This window comes from Triticum aestivum, chromosome 7A (assembly GCF_018294505.1).
Source record: "Triticum aestivum cultivar Chinese Spring chromosome 7A, IWGSC CS RefSeq v2.1, whole genome shotgun sequence".
In the NCBI taxonomy this organism is placed as follows: domain Eukaryota; kingdom Viridiplantae; phylum Streptophyta; class Magnoliopsida; order Poales; family Poaceae; genus Triticum; species Triticum aestivum.
The window spans coordinates 145,027,935-145,051,490 of NC_057812.1; the positions used below are offsets into that span (position 1 = coordinate 145,027,935).

General features: G+C 45.4%; 1 protein-coding gene and 2 long non-coding RNA genes across 4 annotated transcripts; all 3 read left to right on the forward strand.

Annotated features, from left to right (window-relative positions):
• Positions 1–7,497: 7,497 nt before the first annotated feature.
• Positions 7,498–9,295, forward strand: LOC123150760 (uncharacterized). Its single transcript, XR_006475336.1, has 2 exons — positions 7,498–8,067; positions 9,061–9,295. It is a non-coding gene; the product is annotated as an uncharacterized lncRNA (long non-coding RNA).
• Positions 9,296–10,124: 829 nt separating this feature from the next.
• On the forward strand, positions 10,125–12,058 carry LOC123150347 (uncharacterized). Its single transcript, XR_006475061.1, has 4 exons — positions 10,125–10,182; positions 10,270–10,388; positions 10,467–10,519; positions 11,734–12,058. It is a non-coding gene; the product is annotated as an uncharacterized lncRNA (long non-coding RNA).
• A 5,173-nt stretch (positions 12,059–17,231) lies between these two features.
• Positions 17,232–20,191, forward strand: LOC123150333 (protein FAR1-RELATED SEQUENCE 5). 2 transcript variants are annotated; one of them, XM_044570201.1, is made up of 6 exons: positions 17,232–17,416; positions 17,504–17,768; positions 17,862–17,965; positions 18,128–18,552; positions 18,631–19,088; positions 19,181–20,191. In XM_044570201.1, exons 1-6 carry the CDS (start codon positions 17,250–17,252, stop codon positions 19,568–19,570), a joined length of 1,809 nt encoding a protein of 602 aa, XP_044426136.1. In that variant the 5' UTR covers positions 17,232–17,249; the 3' UTR covers positions 19,571–20,191. The 2 variants fall into 2 exon arrangements, with proteins under 2 accessions (XP_044426136.1, XP_044426135.1); XM_044570200.1 differs by having other exon boundaries at positions 17,862–18,552.
• The last annotated feature ends 3,365 nt before the right edge of the window (positions 20,192–23,556 follow it).

Genomic DNA, 23,556 nt, shown 5'->3' on the forward strand with positions numbered 1-23,556 from the left:
CCTTAGTGGAGAAGAGGAGAGGCGGCCAGGGCAAGGGCCGCGCGCCCCTCCCCCCTTGTCCGAATAGGACAAGGAGAGGGGGGCGGTGCCCCCCTTCCTTCTTCTCCTCTACCTCTCCCCCCCAAGTCCTAATCCAACTAGGAAACGGGGGAATCCTACTCCCGGCGCACCCCCCTTGGCCGGCCGCACCTCCCCCCTTGCTCCTTTATATACGGGGGCAGGGGGGCACCCTAGACACAACAATTGATCGTTTGATCTTTTAGCCGTGTGCAGTGCCCCCCTCCACCATAGTCACCTCGATAATACTGTAGCGGTGCTTAGGCGAAGCCCTGCGTCGGCAGAACATCATCATCACCACGTCGTCGTGCTGACGAAACTCTCCCTCAACACTCGGCTGGATCGGAGTTCGAGGGACGTCATCGGGCTGAACGTGTGCTGAACTCGGAGGTGCCGTGCGTTCGGTACTTGATCGGTCGGACCGTGAAGACGTACGACTACATCAACCGCGTTGTGCTAACGCTTCCGCTTTCGATCTACGAGGGTACATGGATAACACTCTCCCCTCTCATTGCTATGCATCACCATGATCTTGCGTGTGCGTAGGATTTTTTTTGAAATTACTACGTTCCCCAACAGTAGGGGGTGGGCTATTTATAGCCAGGAGGCAACCCGACCTGATTTGTCCGAACTGACCCTGGGTCGCTAAGGAACCGACACATGTCCAACGGTCGGATTTCAAACACATGCGGCGGCTTGACTTCGGCTACAAGTAAAGCTGACTCATCCAGCTCTGGATAAGATTTGCTCTCATTGTCTTCGCTCAAAGACATAGGATTTGGTTGAGCATCACATCAGTCACTCTGACTTTGTTCACTTGGAACCCACTTAGCAGTATGGTGGTTCCTGTGACTCAACAAAGAAGAAAAGGAAACTACGGAACAACTATGCTGTCGCATTCCATAGTCTTCACGTGAATGTCATCTCATGTCATAATCTTCACTGCGAATATCTTCACAAACCACCATTGTCTTCAATGTCTTCATACATTTTTAGGGGTCATCTTTGGTAGGTAAACCGAATCAATAAGGGACTACTACCTGTGTTATCCTGCAGTTCTCACAAACACATTAGTCCCTCAACCAAGTTTGTCGTCAATACTCCAAAACCAACTAGGGGTTGCACTTGATGCACTTACAGATTTTTAGGAAGTCGTGCAACAAACTAATCTAGACATCCGATTGCTACAACAACCTCCAAATAGCCTTGAGTTTAATTGTTTGGACCTCTGCTTTCATAACTCCCTCCAGTATCTAACCAACTGCAAGCCACCTACAAACATCCAGGAACTGGTACAGGGTGTGGAAGAGGAATTCGAGAACTATGATCCCCACAAGTTGTACAGAAGCTTTATCACATTAGAAGCAGTTATGTTTGAAGTTATGAAAGACAAAGGAGGAAATTGTCACACCCTGATTTTCATGCCACAACACTTAAGCTAATAAATCATGATAAAATGTGGTTTGACAAAAACTTTTGAGTGTTTTGGACCTTACCTTGATTGGATTTTGTATGTTGTTTGCAAGTGCTCTAAAAATCAAATAAATCCTCCAACTCCTATACTTCATCTCCTTTCTCCAAACTCTTGAACCAATGATCATGCCATGTGTATAGGACATAAAAATAATTTCTTACAAAAATAATTTGGCCAAAAAGTATTTTCTAAAATTAGTTTTCCAAAAACCCTTGAATTGAGATTTGCACTGCAAGTACTTGATTTGAGGTGTGAAAAATATTTCAAAAGGTATATTTGAAACCTATTAGATATAGGATTCCCAGAAACCACAAAAATATAATTTGAAAAGTTATTTTCCTATTTTATTTAAAAGCTTTTTCTTAAGGCCAGAAATGGTCTTTAATAGGGAAAAAATATTTTATTGTTTCAAAAATATTTGACAAAATCAGGGAAACTCAGGGGGCATATATTTCCCATATATAAGAGTTTCAACACATGGTCATGTTCAAAATATTGGTCAAATCCCTCAAAAACCCTTTCTGGATATTTCAAGCTTTTGAAATATTTACAAAGGAAATATTCCCCAAAAATTCCAAGAAAATTCTATCATGTCTCATATGACATGTTTGATGAGCTTGCCAAGCCTCATGTCATGGAGAATAGTATAACCCCATGGAATTCCCTCAAAACCATTTCTGCCCATTTCAAGGATTTGAAATATTTCTACAGGAAATATTTTCATAAAAATCCAAGAAAAATCCATCAAGTCAAAAATGCATATTGTGACCACCCTGCAAAGCCTCATGTCAATCAAGGTCATTTTGGTTCACCAAAATGCCCCAAAACCCTCTCTGACCAGAATCAAGTTTGAACAAGTTTGTACTACCAACTTTCTCTCCTTGACCTCAACTTTTGTGAGCATGTTCATATGCCCAAATGAGGCCACTACACCAAGTAGTGCATCAAGGAGAAGTGTTATGCTCAACTAGATCTACACAAGTCTATTTCTGCTCATTCCTAGGGTTTACAAAAGTTGCATTGGCAACTTTGCCCAAATAAGCTCCAAATTGGTGGAAGGCCCTAATTTTATGTGTCATTTCACCCTGTGGAGTCTCATGGCAATTGGAAATCATTTGCTTGCCAAACCCTTTATCAAACACCTTCTGCCACTTATCAAAAATCACCATTTTGACCACTAAAACTATTCTCCTTGAGCTCCACTTTTTACCACAGCTCCTCCTAGACCTCTTCTACCTCCAGTAGCAATGGCTGCAGCTCGGGTCAATAATTGAGGGGTGAAACCACCTCTTTTACCTCTCTGAACAGCCCTAGCACCCCTCTTCCTCACCTCCCTCCTCACTCCAGTGGCCACCCAAGGCATCCAAGGCTTTCCCCACATTCTTTACTCCTCCCTAGAGCTACCAGACACACTTTGTCGTGCCCACTTTGCCAAAAAAATGCCATGCCGGCCATTTGCACGCTCTGGAGCGTGCTACAGTGCGCTCCCGCACTGTAGCCGCCCCCTGCCAACCGCCTCCGGCCACCTCGGGCCTCCCCAGCGTGTCTCACGAGGCCGCCTCGGCGTCTGGGACATGGCAAGCTGCCGGCCCCCTCCTAAACCTCTCCCCTCTCTCCTCCATGGAGCTCGCCCGAGTGCGCCGTAGGCCGCGTCCACGGTGCACCACGGCCCCTCTATTTAGAGGCCCTCCCGAGCTCTCCTACGGCTTCTTCCTGCTCTCCCTCTTCCCCAGCAATCTCCCAGACAAGACACCTCTACCCCTCGCGCCCTCCTGCCCCCTCCATGGCTGCCATGGTCGCCGTCGGCCTCCACCCGGCTCCGGCGAACCACTTCGGTGACGAACATGCGAGCTAGGACGCTTCCCAGTCAGAATGCCTGTAGGGTTAAGGCAGATGGCATGGGTCCAAGTTGTCAACGAAGATTTCCGCTGCGATGCTATACTCAAGACTTGACCATAATGGTCCTACTTGTGTAATATAGTATGTATGGATGTAAGACTCTTGTTATTCAGCTTCTGTGTGTTCAGTGAGCATTGATCTCTGGGATCACTATACACATGCATTCGGTGATCACGACTTATGAGTCGGGGTCCCCATAGAAATCAATATAAGTTACCACACTTGCACAAGGATCGTATTCAGAATGCTGGCAGGGAAATAATCAGTGTATATTGCGACAGTCAGGTAGTTGTTGATACCAGGGCCATTATAGAAGAAATTGAAATTGCAATAGGAAAAGAAAAGGGAAGTAAAGAAGTAGTTGTAGAAGGGAAAAGAAGGAAAAGTAAAGGGAATGGAAGAAGTTGCAATAGAAGGGAAAAGAAAGAAACATGAAGAGAAGGGAAGTGAAGTGTATGTCTTGTGAATGTCATGTGTATTGGATTATTGTAATTATTTGAATCTATTGGATTTATTTGAATTTATTTCAATTATATGGATTTATTTGAATTATTTCAACTTATTTGAATTTATTTGTTGCTCGTCTACCCGTACTAGTATTAGTCCTACCAGTCACCTGTTGTGCAGAGGGTGACTACACTTTTTGTTTAATATGGACATGTGTAGGGTGCTTGCTTGCATCAGGACATCAGAAAAGAACATACTCTCTTGTCTCTCTTGGGAGAGATTAACTTTAATTAAGCCATTTCTCTTGCGAAGCAAGTGCCCTATTTTACTGACTGTCAAAAAGCCATAGTACCCCAAAATAACTTCTGCTTAGTGCTAGAGCAGATCTTCTCAGCTAAGATCCTAATTACTCCTACTAATGATGATATCTCCTTGGGGCCAAGTGGTTGGCAGTATTACTCCTACTAGTATTTTCATGATTCAGCGCCATGCAAATGTATTCCATCAAAAACAGAATCAAAGACATAATGTGGGAGTAGTAGTGGATATTTATTGCCCATGCTGATTATTCACTTCACAGGGTTACCTAGTACTCCATCAAAAACAGAATCAAAGATGGCATGGCATGCTTGACGTGATGTAACTAATCTTTGTGCCATAATCTTTCCCATTTTAGAAATGCACTAATCTTTGCCATGGAGTACTATAGATATAGATTGAGTAACTAACGGTGTTACTAATCTTTGCCATGGAGTATTTCTAAAATGCATGAAGGTTATGTATAGTGAAGTGAAACTACAATTTTGTCATGGATTGGTGATGGTACTGAAATTTGTTGGTAAATCCTTCTGATTTGGCAGGATCCACTACTCACCAAGGCTTTTACTACCCTTCAGGAAGCCAGCTGCTTTCCAGATCATCATTTAACAGGGGAGGAGGACACAAGATAGTGGTTGCCCAGTGCTTTATCATCAACACAGCTGGTGCCAAATCATCTACTTTCCATGGCAATCCGTGATGGGAAAACCATTTTAGTAAGTTCAAGAGAATAAATAAGTTACAGATTTCATGCACAAAGTGCTAGACAGTAGACATATGGAGTGAGTTTTTTGCTCGTAAATCTGCTCTTGCTTAAGCAAGTTTTTGACTGAAACACCTTCAGGAGTGTAACGCCCCGGACACACCCGTCGGTGGTCGTTACTCCTGGCGGGATTTAGACTGGCCCCACAGATCAATACTAGTCTTTTCTATGCACTTTGTCCTCACTCATGCGCACCCGGGAGCAACTTCCCGGTCGGTCACCCATCCTGAAACTACTCCAAGCTGAGCACGCTTAACTTTGGAGTTCTGTCCGAATGGGCTCCCAAAAAAAGGAGGAATTCCTTATTGATATGAGTAGTCTATCATCCCTAATAAGCCAGGCTATCACATACACCCCCACTCAGAGGAACCAATGTCCTCGTCGAGCCACAGGAACGTTCCCTCTTGGCACATACGTCTGTGCATCCAGTCCGGTACATGTACCATGCCGTGTGCCACGACGGGTCAAAAACGTCATGAACAACATGACCGCGCACTTGTTCGCAAACATCCGTGTAACCGCGAGGGTCGGCTCTGATACCAACTTGTAATGCCCCGGACACACCCGCCGGTGTCCTTACTCCTGGCGGGATTTAGACAGGCCCCATAGATTAATACTAGTCTTTTCTACAGACTTTTGTCCTCATTCGTGCGCACTCGGGAGCAACTTCCCGGTCGGTCACCCATCCTGAAACTACTCCAAGCTGAGCATGCTTAACTTTGGAGTTATGTCAGAATGGGCTCCCGGAAAAGAAGGAATTCCTTATTGATATGAGTAGTCTATCATCCCTAATAAGCCAGGCTATCACAAGTAGACACCACAAATCATGGCCTTACCTTTGCTTGTTGGTGCATTTCGAGCATCCTGCGGCAGTCCAGCCTTGCGACAGGGGCAACCAATGATAGCCGATACCCTCGAAACAGCCTCACTGACAGCTATTTCCACTCTTTCCTTGCGGAAAACCTTGACGATGTGTTCTTCCTCATCTTGGTCGATTGGCATCGTCCTGCCATTGATTCCTCGCAGACCAACGCCTTTTTGGGACCACCTCAGCATAATATTCTCAAGGATGCCAACACTTTGAAGTAACTTCTTGTACTTGTTTCTTTCTTGGTGAGCTCTGAACCGCGCCTATCAGAATAAACAGGTGGACTTGCTTATGGACTGAACAAAATCCTCAAAACATTAAGGATGCACTAGTACACATCACATAATTACTCCACGCGTAATACAATGTTCTGTTCTGACACAAAGATTAGTTACTAAATCTAGCATTTTAGAATTAGTGGCATTTTAGCATTTTAGAATTAGTGTATATTTAAAATGCTGTTGAGACAGTACTAATTTCAGAGTTCATAGTTCATGACTGAATTTAGAGACAGTAAAAATCTTACTAAAAACAAAATTGTTCAGAGATCGAATGCTTGCAAAATTGTTCAGTTAACTGTGCAAAATTGTTCAGTTAATTGTGCAAAATACTCCAAAATCTAAACTAGCAGAACTAGTGCAAATATTTAGTAAATTTAGTAAATATGGAGTAGAGAAGGGAGGTTGACCCAGGCTGTAGGACTTGGGGTTGATCTGCAGCAGTGCAGAAAACTTGTAGCCGCCGCTGCTGCTGCCAAGTGAGCAGGCGCAACCCACTGGACAGCCCAGCCGTGGTGTTGCAGGCGCGGGTCTTCCACCAAAGAAACAACGAAGAAGACCCAGCCGCCATCGTATTCCTCGTGGAGTTGTCGTCACCATCTTCCACACTCGCAAATCCATGACCTTTAGCTTGCCGTTGTCGTCGGGCTCGTCAGCATTTAGCTTGCTGCATCTCCTGTCGTCGTCGGGCTCGTCGGCCTCTATGTTGTTGTTGGTGGTCCGGATCCAGTGCCTCCGGGATCTCTGACGGCGGTTCCGACGCAGCCGGAGTAGAGCGCGGCGGTAGCTGGGGAAATCCAAGATTCTTTTGAGGAAGGAGGGTGCTTGGGCAGGCAGGCGAGCGGTAGCTGCGGCGGCGGAGCAGGAGGCAACCACGGCAGGAGAGCGGGGGAGCAGGGGAGCTGCGGCGGCAGGGAGAAGGGCAGTTGCTGCTTCTATCGGAGGAGGACGACGAGGAGCGCGGGTTTGGTCGGGAGAAACCAGATGTGTTTTTTGCAAAATTGCCCTCGCGACAAGAATTACAGGATGGAGGGAGTGTACTAGAGTAACAATTTTTGTACATTTCATTAACATATTTCAAAATTATGGGTTTTAAAATCATAATTAAATTATGTTTTAAATATATGTGTTAATTTTTAAGCATTTTTGAAATTTAATCAGGTCTACAAAAGGAACAAAGTGCATTCTTTCGTTTTTAAGGTTCTTTTGAAAGGCTTAATTCTTCATTCACAGCCTACTGCGGGCCTCTGGTCTCAAATTTAGCCCAGGGGATCGAAATTTATTCCGAGCGGTATAGAAACTTAGAGCCCACTAGCCCAGCAAACCCTATTATCACGTATATAACCCCCCCCCCCAGCCGGCCCCCAGTCACTCCAGTCCTGCACTGCGCAGCCGCCGCGCGGGCGCGCACGCACTATCCAGCCCCTCACCCTCTCCTCTACACACGGCAAACCCTAATCCAGCCCCGTCGCCCAAAGCCCCAAACCCTAACCCAGCTGCGGCGGGCGACGGTCGAATCTCCCAGCTTGCCGTGCATCCGGTCGATCTCCCACCTCTCGACACCTCGCTTGCGTCCACGGCGGCGCGAACAAGGCATCGGCAGCGAAGCGAAGGCAAGGGTGCCCATCGAGCGACGGTTGGATCTCCCGGCTCGCCGCGCATCCGGTCGACCTCCCACCTCTCGGCACCTCACGTCCACGGCGGCGCGAACAAGGCGGCGGCAGCTAAGCGAAGGCAAGGGCGCCCATCGGGTGACGCTCGGATCTCCCATCTTGCCGCGCATCTGGTCGATCTCATACCTCTCGACACCTCGCGTCCACGGCGGCGCGAACAGACGGTGGCAGCGAAGCGAGTGCAAGGGGGGCGGCGGCAGAGCTCTCAGTCGTTCCCACATATCTGACCTGAACCACCCTCCTTGGCTCTCCAGCATTTCATCTCATCCGACTCAGTCCACGGCGTCGGGGTATGCTATTTTATCCTCATTCCTCATTATATCAATCGCTGTCCTCTGATGTATAATTTGTAACGTGATGGGCAAATGCCTACAAGCAATTCCTTAGATTGATTTAGTATCTTTTAGTCCTTCTAATTTGTTATATGAGCCTCTCTATGTATTTGTATGTTGAGTTGCTGACAGAATGGATGATTGTATGTGTGCTTTACTTTTGTTAAGTGCAAACTATGATATGATTAAGTAATCTATTATGAGGCCATTCTATGCATAGTTCCAGAGCTATGGCTTCACAAATTAAAGTAAGTTAATCGAAAGTAAATGGTACTCCCTCCGTCCGGAAATACTTGTCATAGAAATGGATACAAATGGGTGTATCCAGAACTAAAATACATCTAGATACATCCATTCCTTGGACAAGTATTTCCGGACGGAGGGAGTATTTATGAAAAAATCAGGTGTGCATTTGGTAGTCCTTTCGCTCAGAAAACGTTATCTGTTGGGTGAGCACGTGTATGTGCCTATGTGCTTAAGTTGTTTTTTTCTATGATTATGCAAGTTTCTGTACATGTTGACATGATGAAAATAACTTGGTTAATTTCATATACTTAGTAACAGTATTGTCCTGGTTCATTTTATTCTTGTCCACAAATAGTACTAGATGTAGGTGTTATACCGCGGCATTATCAACAACCCTATCCTGGTAATTGCTGTTAAGCTGTGTTTTTCCCCATGGACTATCAAATCTTGAATTGCTGCTTTAATATGTGGTATACTTTAGCTGTAGTTTACAGCTTTTTTAGTTTGTTCTAATTCTGGCTTTTGAGTATATTTTGATACTGATTGGAAAATTTGTGTTGATTGTTTGATTTCAAATATGTGCTGACTGTCAATGTGTGCTGATTGTTTTATTTAAAATAAGTGTTGTCTGCCTGCATTCGGGTTACTTGTTTTTTTGCTTATGTCTGATAATATAAGAATAACATTCCGTTTTCTGCTTTTAAGGAATGGATCAAGCCCAAGCCTTGTTCTTCTTGCAATGGATCGGCGCCCACCGGACCCAAATCGGCGCCCACCGGACCCAAATCGGCGCCCACCGGACCCAATTGACTGAATTTTTTGATCTTTACTTTGGAGATGCTGCTGTCATATGCAGCAACATTGGTCGCAACTATCTGAAGAGTGCCTACCGGTTTGTCATTGATACATTCAATCGAGGGTATTGCTGGCATGGATCATTTTCTGTACGCAATTTCCTGGTCGCTGGTGAATTATTTATGATGGGCATACCTGCACTCCACAAGACTCTTGGTTTTCATGACCTCCTTATTGATCTTAGAGCCTTGAGCAATGCTTTGCTGCCATACTACTGTGAAGGAAACCAACCTGGAAACGTGCCTGCACTATTCACAGACACATCTTCATTTATATTACCATATGTCCATTAGGAATTGGACGATCTTGTGTTTCCATCTAGGTTCATTCGTTGATATATCCATCAATTCTTCGTTCTCATTGCTGGATATATGTATTCGCTGTTTTCAGCAATTGCAAAGAAAATCATTTGGGCAGGATGACGTAGGCATTTAATATTCTCTTCGACAAGCTTGGAATGATTTACTGATGGACGCAGATTGCAGAGTTGTCAAAATTGGCCTGAATAAGCGAAAAAATCCGATTTTTATGAAATTATGTGGTGGCAGTAGCAGGCAGGCGAGGGGTGGTACCTCCAAGGAGAGGATATACAGGTACACCTGAGCATTATACAATTTTAGAAGAAACAACAGAGTTCATGCACCTGAAAAAACAAAGGTATACATATTACTATGTTTGTTGTAAAAAAATGTCACATTTGGGCTGGAGACAAAGCAACGTTGTAAATTTTTACCTCTTCTGTCATTTCAGGGGCCAAGGGAGCTTTGCTAGGGGAGATTCAGCAAGTGCCACCCCATGGTGCAGGGCCGTTGGCGATGGATGATCATTACTCCTGAGGGGAATGGGGCTGGGCGTGGCAGCCTGCTCAAGGGCAGTGGTTCTGGCCGACGGTTCCAGGTGATACCCAGTGGCGAAATGACCAAGTGGCCAAATGCTGCACCAGTGCTGCCTCTACTACCATTATCTGCCCAGGTAGTGTGATGAGATCCCTTGGTTTCATGGATACATAAAATTTGAGGCATATACATTAAACAGTGTCTTTACATGCAAACTACACAGGACCAGAAAATGGATAATCCAGAGAATGTGGGCCATATGGTAGGGAAGGAGTTTGGGATGTTCTTTGCTCATGCCACGGCCTTTGTCCTCCTATTCTTACAGTGTGGAACTCCAGAGTAGTAAGTTTTTTCTTCATATTTGTTCAAATTTGGCAAAGAAAGTGCATAGAAAATAATCAAAATTTCTTCTGAATACAGTATTGATCAGCCTCATCAGAGATACGAAGAGGCAATGGATAGTTAACTGCAGAGTAAGTACCTTGTACACACTTGTATTTTCCGACCAGTGAAGCTTGATGTTATGGTCTGATGCCATTTTTTACACTTGTACATGTGAACATAAATCACATATGTATTTTACATCATGGATTTATATTCTTGTCATTCAATCTGCTAGAGCCAATTTTTAGTTGCGAAATAGGCCTGAGATAATGTCCTATTTTATGTGAGTTTGAATAGGGAACATGAAGTTGACTAGCACACAATTACTAGAGTTTAAAGTGTATTGTCAGGTCTATGCTTCTCTCGGTGTTCTTTTTTTGTTAGCTAAAGCTTGCCATTCTGATGGAACTTTGTACGGCACATATATTTTGAGTAAATTACTTGAATTACAGACTCAATGTACATACTATACCTCACTTACCACTACGAGCTACTATTTAGGGAGAATTTGTGTTGCTGAAATTCCACGTGTAAAGACATGTTTCGTAGATCTACATGTCTAGATTCTATTTGTTTTTAAAAAGTGCAGTTTTATGTTGCACTTCTTTATTGAATCCAGGCCTGCGTAGCATACCCCGAAAGTCTTAAATCTGCAGCTATGTGGAATTGGCTCTTAATTTTGTAGCTCTGTAATTTTTGTACTTAAACAAGTACTCCCTCCTTAAACTAATATAAGAGCATTTAGATTACTACTTTAGTGATCTAAACACACTTATATTAGTTTACAGAGGGAGTAGTTTGGTAATGCTTTGTACTTTGGGGATGGGGACACATTTCACATGATACATGTAGGGATCCAAGTTACGGCCCCGCTAGAACCTGCTTTATTTCCTTCCATCACGCTAATCCTTTGTTAAGAAAGTTTGATCTTAACATTTGCCTTTTAGGCTCTGTTTTAGGGTGTTCTCCTTTTTGGGAATATGCAACCTGGGCTGCCCAGGCAGTTTGGGTATAGATGGGACCTTGGAAAGGGTGATTCAATGTTTTGGGAGGATAAATGGATAACTGACTATCCTTTATGCACCACTTATTTGAATCTTTATAATATCTGTAATGAGAAGAACCATTCAACTTGTCTATGATGAACAATTTCTCTTTGGATAATGGTTTCTGCTGTTGGTTCACATTTCTCTTTGGATAATGATCCCCCCAGGAGGATGTTGCATTCTGCTGGGGTGTATACTGTGCAATTTATTTAGAAGAAATAGTTTGGCTTGTCGTTTATAACCCATCTGCTCTACAGGTCATGCTGTTTTCTCCCATTGCCGAGGCACAGCTGAGAGGAGTTTCGATGTTCCAATGCTGGCAAGATTTAAGTTGAAGGCTGCGGCTATGAGCTTGTGGGCTGATTCGCAATGCGTTCCAGTTTGATCAAATTCTCCAAAAGTTGCACTGATGAGCCAATGCATTGCTGAGTGATTTTTTTTGTAATTTTCTGTTGCTTAGGTCTACTTACTGAATCAGTGAATCTTATTGATTCATGTTGCTCATGACTTCCTTGTAAAAAATTAACATACTATAGCATCTTACCGGATCTTTTTTTATCAATTGGCGTGTACTGTTTTGTACTGCCTCCTTTTGGAAATATTTGTCGGATAAATGGATGTATCTATAGGTATTTCAGTTCTAGATACATCCATTTTTATTCATTTCCCGGACAAGTATTTTCGGATGGAGGGAGTATTATGTTTGAGTTTTGGAATGGTAGTGTTTTCTTCAAGTAGGAAACTGATAGCTCCTACTCCCTCTGTCTGAAAAAGCTTGTCCCAAGCTTGTTTCTCAAATGGATGTATCTAGAACTAACTTAGTGCTAGATACATCAATTTGAGGGACAAGTTTTTTCTGACGAAGGGAGTAATAAGGATTTCAATTGCAAAACAGCAGTTTAGACTGAGTTTGGTTGCTGCATTCGTTTAAGATCATTATGCTGCGTTTGGATGTTTGTATTTGGGCTTGGAAATGTGATTTGGTTTTGGTAGGGGTTTAATTCAGATGATCGAATGTGCTTTGTGGTAGAGCCTGGTAACCGAGTAAAATGCAGGTATGGTATACATATCACGTATGCCACGTCGGCCAAGGGCCCGCAGTCAGACGACTTGGTCATCACTGGAAGAGGGTGAGATAACGAAGTTGTTTCCTACCCTAGCCGCCGCCACCAGCCAAGCGACTAGGGAGGCGATCTCTTTCCTCCTATCTCCACCAGCCGGGGCGCTGGTCCCCTCTCCCTTCGACCGCTGCTCCGGCGGGAGGGGGGACCCGTTCCTCCGCTTTTTAAATATATTTAAAAAATAAAGTATGCTATGTCGACACTTCTCACTGCACCACTTTTTCTGTGAGGTGCTCGGGCACTTTGGCCTGGAATTTTATGAGACCATGTTCATCATCTATTATTTCAGTAAAATCAGCTGATTTGTCTGTGCACTCGATTGCGCAGCCCAGGGCCTAAGCAAACAACACAGGTCCTTTATCTATGAAACTGCCGTCATGGCCATGTTCTCCTTGGCGAAATGGCCTATCCACCAATGACGCTCATCGTATGGGACCCCATAGTGAAATCTATGAGTACCAGGTCAACTGATCAGTAATTTCAGTGAAAGATGGCAGTCACAAGACTTCTTTCGACATAATATGTTGATCAGCCAAGTGGATCGTTCATTACTGAGTGATGGAGTTCCAGAATGATTATGGGCCGAGCAGGTCGTTGAATCCTAATACCGTGATGGAATTCTCAAAAGCGGAAAACCCGAGAGTAACCGCTCATCTGAAGAAGCCTCAATCTCCTCAAAATTATGATAGTCTGCTTGAAGTGACCTAACCGTTGGCGAAAGACTCTATTCTGAAGGTTTTGACCTCGTGCCTTGGCTCGTTTACTCCTTCCTCCGCCTCGGTGTGGCTTTAAATATATTAAAAAAATAAAACATGCTATGTCGACACTTCTCACTGCACTGCTTTTTCTTTGTTTTGCCTTTAGCTCGGAACCAGCTGTCGTTGGCGAGCTTGCTAAAGCTATCGAGGAGGGGGAGGGCGTTGATATGAAATATAATTAGTCTTCGAGCAGGACCGAACAAGGTGTCCCCTTGTGAGCTGATCTAGTATCTCCAAAAAACTAAATGCAGGAAAATAGACCCAGTTGGTATTACTTTCTCAAGCAGGTGCAAATTTGCTACATCTTGTAGGCGCAATCTTCAGGCCATCGTCGGAACATCAAAAAGCGGTACTCCAGTAGGGGGTGAGGGTACATCCCGAGAGGAACGAATCCCCCCTTGAGCTAGTGGAGAGGAGCGTACTGCCGGGTTGCAGATGCAGCGGTTGAACGTCTCGGAGCAGGGGTGGTAGAAGAGGAGGAGGCAGTCGCAGGAGGCCTCAGTTTCCAAGCAGTGATTACAGATGAACGAACCCTCTAGTCGCGCCACGGACTAGAACCGGTCGGCCGGGGCGACCCCTCCACGGTGGTCGAATGGGACAATGTCTAGGAACCAACCGCTGTTGGTGAGTTTGCTGAAAGCTATCGAGGTAATGGTCGCTCTCGACTTTGTTCTTCGGAACAATGGAGCGAATTAATAACTTATTGGAAATAATACATACCGATGTATGCGGTCCGATGAGTGTTGAAGCACGTGGCGGGTATCTTTATTTTCTGATCTTCACAGATGATTTGAGTAGCTATGGGTATATCTACTTAATGAAATACAAGTCTGAAACATTTGAAAAGTTTAAAGAATTTCAGAGTGAAGTGGAGAATCATCATAGAAAGAAAATAAAGTTTCTACGATCTGATCACGGAGGCGAATATTTGAGTTACGAGTTTGGCCTTCATTTAAAATAATTTGAAATTGTTTCACAACTCACACCACCTGGAACACCACAACATAATGGTGTGTCCTAACGTCGTAACCGCACTTTATCAGATATGATGCGATCTATGATGTCTCTTACCGATTTACCACTATCGTTTGGGGGTTATGCATTAGAGACAGCCGCATTAGGTTTTGGATTTGTAGGTCGTGGTGTGTCGTTGGGGTGGTGGGGCCAGCGCTCGGACGAATAAATCTGCTTCAACTCCACTCCCACACCAGTGATGCCTTTTATGACGGTGTCTCGGAGTTGATGGCATCGTGTCTCTGCTGATCCCTCATATCGTCAGCATCTGGGTTCATGGATGGTGTTGGTGAGGCGGCGGCGACTCCATCAGGTGTGTCTCTCCTTTTTCTCTGTCCTCGTTGCTGTGGCGTTGTCTCTGACGTCATGGTGGAGCAGAGAGGTTTTGTCATTCCGGAGTACGCGCAGGCGGTTGTCTATGCAAGTGACAGCTGGAAGATGGAGTATCTTGTGTTGGGTCTGTGGTTGAAGGTTGACAGTTCTATTTTCCTCCTCCGACGTCGTCGTCATGCGGGGGTGTCAGTTCTGAAGTACGATGACGTGTCCGGGGACATGTTGCCCCGTCTGGTTCTTTCAACGGCTATGATTTTGCTTCTGGCAAACTACTTTGGAGGTCCGCAAAGCTGTTGATCAATGAAGGAGTCGCGTCGAGCTTGGGTGAAGAGGTGATCTGTCTTTTACCCTTTGGTGGTCGCTTCGGCGGTGTCGAAGGAGAGGGACAAACGCTTGTACTTTGCATATGATTTTCCTATCTTTTCAGTCATTGTTTGTGTTTACATGCCATGCAACTTGATCTTTATTCTATATATAAATGAGACATGTATTACCATGAAAAAAAAGACAACTTGCTCATCCCCTGGTCAAATCGCAGTCGCTATCCCCAATCATCACGGCGTCAACGTTGCAGACAGTTCAATCTCCGGCGAACCTCCCATCGCCGTTGGCATCCTAACCACGCCTCCCCCTTCCGTTGCCAGCGGTGGCTCGCGCCGTGGCTTGCTGGGGCAAGCTTTCCGCATGAGGCGTGACGGCGGGGAGAGCCCTGACGGCTCCCGGAGGCGGGCCACGTGCGTTCCGCTTCCATGAATGAGCAGATGGTCGTGCGGGCACGTCCTCCTGGTGACGGCTGTCAGAGACTGTAGCGACGCTGTGACGCCCGCTGCTCTACTGACCGCCATGGAGGTAAAGTGCAGCTTCCTGCCGTCGGATGTTTAAGGTTGCAATGCTATTCTGAATTTGAAGGGTTGTGTCTGTCGACCATTGCTATGCAGGGTTATGATATGGATTTGTTATGAAACGAAATTTCTTTGTGTACTGCAAGTAATTGGTGGAGTTCTGAGACCGCTTTTGCTGTGAGAGTGCTTGTGCTGTGTAGTATAACCGTGTCCTTTTGCTGAATCATGAACTGAGAGTACTTGTCTTGTGTATGGCTCTCTCCATTGCACATATTTATTTGAGTATGACTGTGCACTTTTGCTGAATGAAAATAAACAGTTTGAGACTACTTTTGCACATACTTTTGCATAGTTTATGACATGGCTGAGCTGAGAGTTCTTGTGCATGAAAAGATATCAATACATGTGCAAGAATATTGCAATTGAGACTGAACTGAACTTGTGCATTTGTAATATCAGCGCAACAGTACTTGTGCTCAAATGATCTGAATTTGACCAAATCTGCATGAACCACAACACATCTGAACTGAAGATAATAGAAGTTCATATATATGACTGAATCCGCATCGAACAGAACATTGTTTAACTGAATTTGCCTGAACCGCACCACACATGTAGGTCCTGGATAGTACATAAGCCATAATTTAGGAAATAAAAGAGAGATCCAACAGCCTGATCATAAGCAGAACATAGCCATTACAAGCTCTGTAGGTGATCATAAGCAAAAGACAGAAACACTTCTAGTAGTTCATTAACAAAAGACTGAAGCACGTGCATTTTACTCCTAGAAACCTCATCCAATACAGAGCCGAGGCGAAATCCGCGCAGACAGCCGAGGTCGACGCCTCTCCTCTGCCCGCAGGAGAGATTCTATCTGTTTGACCGGTCGTCATCATCTTCTTCTAGCTAATCTGGCTGCCTTCCTAGTTAAATGTTGTATCTTCTGATTCTTCTATGCTATCCGATGTGCCATTGGATTGATCTCCAAGAAGGTAACAGCACTAGTTTGGACTTTGGAGGCCATCAAGATTCCCCCTATGCATTGCCACCTCTGCGTTCACCCACTCTAGATCCACTGACGATCTCAAAAGAAGAAGAAAATGTGACGCGAATTTTGAGGACATGCGGCCACGCGAGGTCGTTATCTCGTGCGTCGGCAGCGCGTCGCGATCGGCAGCTAATATAGCAACTCCTCCCCACTAGCAAATACGGCATAGTGTTTTATTTGTTCTTAGCCGGGATACGCCCGCTATACGCTCTCATTTATGGGCCAGTATGCATTTACTTTTGTACAAATACAGCGTTGTCTGTTAGCTAGTCGACACGCTGGGACACCCGTTCGGTGGTGTGGTCATAAACGCCCTGACGTCGGGTCCACCATCATTTAGCAAGCGGGCGAGCCGTCTCCGACCAGTAGCACTGTACATCTTCTTGAAGCTGCGCACTGGAGGAGGCGCAAAGGGGGGGAGACGGCATGGCTTCAGCAGAAACAGAGAAATCCAGGTCATCCCCGGCAAGATCCATATGAATACCCTTGTTTTCTCAGCATCATAGTACTAGACGAACTATAATCGACCCCCCTATCTTCCATAGCATGTCGCCGATTATGGGGGAAAGCAACGGATCTGTGTGCTCACGATTATCGTGGGCGAGTGCTAGTTGCCCCGATTCTGCTATTTTTGGCGTCGATTCGGAGAGGCTGAGCATGCTGCGAGAGGTTACCGAGGATGACCCCAGTGGCAGATTTGCGGATTTGATGGATTCTGTTGACGTTAGGTTAGAAACAGGCAATGTGGATCTAGATGACAATAGGGCTTCGAGGATGGAGAATAGATATACGGCTCTTGATGACAAAGTTGGATGGGTTACAAGGTAACTAGTTCCTGCCACAAGTTATCGTTTTCCTTCACGCCTCTTTAGATAAATCATACATGGGCTCACTTTCCTTGCCGTGTTCAGGAACAGGAAGGTGGCAATGCCAGATGAGAGAGCAACAAGTGCTGAAAGGGTGACAGCCCTGGAAACAGCACTCACAGGATTTGCCGAAAGAAAAACAGACACGGTGGTGACACCATCGGTTGGGCTGACTTTTGACTCTATAATCGAGGCCTATGATTTTTACAATCTTTATTCCTGGGAGACAGGGTTTGGCATCAGATATGCAAAGAGCAGAACCAATGTCAAAGGAACGAGATGCATGCAGGAGTTTGTGTGTTGCTGCTCGGTGAGTAACCACAATATCATGCTGATTCTTGCTTCATGTTCGGAAAGGTCGGACAGGTCACTTACCATCTTTTGATTTTTTTGATAAAATCAGGGCAAGCCAAAAGAGGCGAACTCAACATCATCACGGTGTCAATGCCAAGCCATGATAAGACTCTTGCGTATAGATGACGATGGCTGGTACATCAACGAATTCAGGTCCAGCCACAATCACTCGATGTTGAACACATGTGCTGAGAAACTCCACTTCCCTTCATATAGGCATATTGACAAATATACGAGAGAGATAGTATCTCAACTTAGAGAGAATAATGTGAACCTGAGCAAAGTTTACAACATTCTTGCAACTTTTTTTGGAAGGGTAGAAAACGTTCCGTTCACCAAAAGATGCTTGAGGACACTGTGTGGGAAGCTGAGTAGGGAGCAGGCGGACGATGATGTACAGAAGACTATGGCCATCTTTTCAGAATTGAAAGTCCAAGACGGCGAGTTTACTTACAATGTGCAGGTAGACGATGAAAGTAGGATACGCACTCTCATGTGGACAAATGGGCGTAGCAAAAAACAATACCATCACTTTGGCGATGTGGTCACATTCGACATAACATACAAGACCAATCTATACGATATGCCATTCGGAATTTTTGTTGGCGTGAACAACCACTTCCAGAGTGTGTTGTATGCTGGTGTGCTCATGCGAGATGAGAAGGTCGACACTTTCAAATGGATTTTTGATGAGTTTGTGAAGATGATGGGAGGGAAAAGACCAATTACAATTTTGACAGGTAAAATGAAATGCATCTGTGTTATTCCCTTTTAGTTGCGTGAAGATCTATGATTGACTTGTATGTCGTGTTGTGTAGACCAAGCCAGGGCGATGGAAGTCGCTATTGAGGAAATATATCCAGATGCAACACACAGATGGTGCAAGTGGCACATCCTGAAGAAGGCCAAAGAGAGCCTGGGGTCTAATTACACAAAGAAGTCTGATTTCAGGGCAGAATTCCACAAGTTGGTCCACGAGATGCTCACCATCGAGGAGTTCGAGGACGGGTGGGCAGCGTTGCTTGAGAAGTACTCACTGACTAAGAACACATACCTGACGCAAATTTACGAAACAAGGCAGAAATGGGCCAAACCATATTTTGCAGGAAAATTCTGTGCCAGGCAAACCAGTACTGGAAGGAGTGAGAGCGCAAATCACATGTTGAAACAATATGTTCCACCTTCTTGCTCAATGAATCTTTTTGTCAAGCAATATAACAAGCTACAGTTTGACCGTGAACAAGAAGAAGGGTTCCAGGAGAAACGAACCAGGCTGGTATGACAAATTCCACATAATGTCCGCCCGACAACCAAAAACTCGTGGGGCATTTAACGATATATATTTTCTCTCTTGTTGTTTTACTGCAGAGTGGAGCTGTCTTGAAGGTCAACACCCCACTAGAAGTGCACGCTAGCAAGATTTACACCAGGAAGATGTTTGAGATTTTTGGAGGAATATTGTATGAATCCGGAAGCTATGATGTAGAAGAGATCATACCAAAGCAGAAATACATGGTGACCCACGTCAAGGCTGAAAAGCGAGAGAAATGGTTCAAATGCCGATATGAGGTCAATGTGCTTGATAATCTGGGGTATTTCTCGTGCATATGCAGCCTGTTCGAGCACATGGGTATTGTCTGCTGTCACTCGCTGCAAGTTAGCAAGGTGGCAATTCTACACCTAGGGATTTCATCTCACCTCCAATATCTGAATAAGCGGGAAACTGACTACCTGGGTTTTTTTATCATGCATATGTAGCTCCCCTGCTGCTTGGGCGATGCACCTTCTGATATTATATGTTCTTCACAGGTCATGAATGTGCTCCGGCTTAGGGAGATTCCCCATAGGAACATCTTGAAGAGGTGGAGCATACATGGCAGAGATAATTTGCCGGATCATCTCAAACATTACCAACAGGACATGGGCCCGCCGGACGCACCCACTTATAGACATTCTGCTTTGTACATCACTGCCCTGGAGGTGGTTAAAATGGGCGACAGAAACCTAGAAGCATGCAAATTCATGTTGGATGGATTGGTGGATCTTAGGGAGAGAGGAGCTGAGATTAGCGCACCAAATGATGGCCTAGGCATCGTTGAGCAGCAGGTCTCGAACAATGGAGTTGCGGGTGGTTGCAGCAAGAAAACCAAGACTTGTAAGGTGGCGTGCTCTATAAGAAGTGTTGAAGGGAATCACATAACGGCCATAGGAGAAACATCGGTGTCGGTTCATCCACCAGCAAACCAAGGCGAGGGGGCACCGACGTCCAAAGACATGGCATCAGAAGGATCCTGTCCAAATGCAGATAGCTACAATTCAGACTTTTCTGAGGCTGCATCCAGGTTTACTGTCAATCTGGATGAGAGTCTGCTTGCACCAGAAAGGAAAAAGAAACATGGCCGGCCAACAACAAGTAGGGACAAGGCTCCATATGAGAAGGGAAGCAACAAAAGATCAAGGTTTTGTTCGATCTGTAGGGGCAAAGGCCACAAGTCAAGCACCTGCCCCGACCGTGGTGACGCCCCTAGAAAAGAAAGGAAAGTGGGCACATGCAGCAAGTGTGGAGTGCCTGGGCATAGGAAAACAACATGCAGCAAGCCGCTCTTGTCCTCGATGGCCGGTGTTCCTCCATCTCATTAGTTTTTCCAAAATGTTTGTATGAACTTCTCGTCCCCTGTATTTGGTTGTTGTATTAATAAAAGTTCTCGAACGTTGTTGACTTCAAAATGCATCTCAGTAGGTGCCATGTTTTTCTGTACAGTCACCCATCATCCAACTGGAGCACATTGTTTTGCCACAAGGTTGGCTGTGTCCATGCGTGTCTGGCTAGAGCACGTCTGTAACCTGGTGCGCCATGGGTAAATTTGAAAATGGCGTTTAAGCCCGCGTCAGGTCACGAAGGTAAATGAAGCATTCAAGCTTACAGCTATGTGGGGTCTGCAGATTTCAAAATTCAAACATATCCGCCCGCGCCTAGAGCGGGGGCTATATAAACACCTCGTGCATGTGCTAGATGGGCACAGCAAGCATCATGTTGAGCTCGTCTTCAGCTGTCTCATACTCAGGAGGCAACACAGAAACAATTCAGGTGCTCGTTCGCCTCTTCTTTGTTTCTTTCAGTGCGCACGTTTTGTTCCCCCTCCTCATGCATTACATTTTTTATGTATACAGCGCGAGGTGCGTGCAGTTAGTACAGAAGGGCAGTTGGGGAGACAAGGTGTTGCTCAACCTCAGAACGATGTAAGCTTTTTCCGATGGTTGCATTCTCAATGAACACGATGTTGGCTTTCATGGAGTCTTACAGTTGGGATGCACAAACTCTATGATTTTAGGGTAGCGTGCGTGCGGCAGATATCGGAGGTGAGAATGAAGAATGCGTGGCAGCCAATGCATCCCTGGATGCAGAAGTTTATGATTTAACAGAAGGGTCGGGCGAGAACGACCCTCATGAGTCTGCAGAGCTGGCGCAAGAGATAAAACCTGAACCTGCTGAGGATCGACTATTTCACGTTGTAGTATACAGGTGGGCGTGGGCTTCATGGGAAGACGACGACGAGGTCGACAGTGTTGCATGTAAAAGGCCCAAACTGTATTGATGCCCAATGGGCCAGCTGTGGTAACCGGTTCGCGTGCGCCTAGGTGTATGACGCTTGTATGACTCATGAATAAAAAATGTCCGACGGCGCAAAAATTCTTTTCTTGCCTATGGTTTTATGAACACAGCAAATGCATCATACATGCCTACTGTCTGATCCTAGGATTTAGGGTTTGAAAAAAAATGTAAACAAGCTGTCTGTATATCCGTTGGGTGTGTGTAAAAGATGGTGTGATATTGCAAAAGGCAAAAAAATAAAAACTGCATTATAGACAACACGCAAAAAGTTGGAAATGAAATGGCGTCGTTCGTTAAATAAAAGTTGTAAGGAATGGCGTCGGTTCGTTTTAAAAAAAAGTCGGAATGAATAGCGCCGTTATGTTTGTAGCTTTCAACATAAAAGAAAACCTAATTTGAAAGATCTATTAATTCTGGGGGAAAGACAAACCCTGGTGACGCACGTTAGGCCTAAATTAGCCAGGGCGAGTTTTCCGCAAAGAATAAATGACTACACCCACCTTCTGCGTTGGTTTCGAAAAGGAAGGGGAGAACCTAAATCGAATAATCTAGATGCCGCTCTTCAACGAATCGACAAGAAAATTCCGCGTAGGAGTGGGTGCACGTCAAGATAGAAAAGGATAACATAATTTGAACGGTCCATTCCTTCTGGGAAAAAGCCGATCCATGGTCACCCACGTGAAGCAGAAAAAAATGCGCTGGTGAGATTTTCCGAAACACGAACAAATGTGTGTTCCCACACATGACTTGCACTCGTGAAAAACCTAAAGTCGAATAGTTCATTTGTCGCTCTTCAGTGAATCCACAATAAGTTCTATTGGGCACAAAACAGCCGCGTAGGAGTGGGTGTATTCTAACCACATGCAATTCTCGGAGGCTCGAAGGCAACATTTTCAGTTCTCGGTGTAAAAAAAGAAAGCCCGAGCCTACCACAATGTTTACGAGAGGGCTTGGCATTTTTTTCGGACAATAGGTTTGAATCTAAACTGCCCGCATGTTTTATGAATGCTAGCGTGGGGCATTTTATTTGATACGGTAGTTGACACAACCGCCACCCGCGAGAGTGTCGACGGCCGATCATCAGACACGAATCTCAGCGGGACGAGAAATCGATGATACGACCGGGGCATGTACACCACCACCCTCCGCCCCCACCCCCACCCCCCCCCCCCCGGCGTCACCGGTTCCACTCCGGAAGAGATGAAGAAAGAGGAAACTAAATGTTGGTGCATAAAATGAATAACCCCAACTTTCTACTCTCTCATACATCTTCACGGGTCAGAAACCAACTGAAGATTACCAATGACATGGACCCAGAATGTCCAATATAAATAAAAAAATTGTGCCTCCCCGAAGGAAAGGTTAGTCAAAATGTGAACAGTGGTGTGCTATGGGGGGGGTGGGTGGGTGGGTGATCTTGCGCTAGGATTGCGTGACCTGCATCCGTCATCACAACAGTGGCTCTGGTTTTACAAAAATGAGCGGGGGTATGGGTTTTGATGGGTGGCCATGCTTCCTCTAGTTCGCTGTGTCTTGGGCTGCCTAGCAATTTAGTCCCCGGTTGTCATCTTGCGCTTGATCGTGCGATGGGTGGTTTGCATACATAAAGAGGCGTCGACCTGTATAGTGCTGTGAGAATTGATTAGGGCGATTTACTCTGTAATTCTTTTTTTCATATGGATTGGTGTGAATGATTTTCAAACTCGCCGCAGCGGTGCTCAATGCATGCATGTGTGACCGGATCACGTGTGGCCGCGTGTGTAGTGGCCCTGGACAGCCGGCTACATGCTTGCAAAAGGTTCTTCGTACCGAGCATGTAGTTTAGTTTAATACATAGACATGGTATGCTAGGAGATCCCGACCGGATAGAGGACGTACCGCGCCTTGAAGCCATGCTCAGCCAGCGAGCACAGGCCATCATCGCGCTTTGCCGCCCTGGCAGTCCGATTTGACGCGAGTAGACAGAGCTGTTTAGTCAGGCATTACTCTTCTGTACTCTCTACCCCCTCCCCTCCGCGTGCATAAGAAAGAGCTTGCCCGAGGGGGAGTCTTCCGAGGGAAGCCATTCATCTATCCAAGAACCAGAGCACTCTACCACTGCGAGAGCTCTGCTTCTGGAGCGAGCGCATCG

Coding starts and splice junctions, on each gene's coding strand:
- LOC123150333 (XM_044570200.1), top strand. CDS start 17,250: ATGCTGCGAGAGGTTACCGAGGATGACCCCAGTGGCAGATTTGCGGAT. Junction 17,417..17,503: donor AAAGTTGGATGGGTTACAAG/GTAACTAGTTCC, acceptor TGCCGTGTTCAG/GAACAGGAAGGTGGCAATGC. Junction 18,553..18,630: donor ACCAATTACAATTTTGACAG/GTAAAATGAAAT, acceptor CGTGTTGTGTAG/ACCAAGCCAGGGCGATGGAA.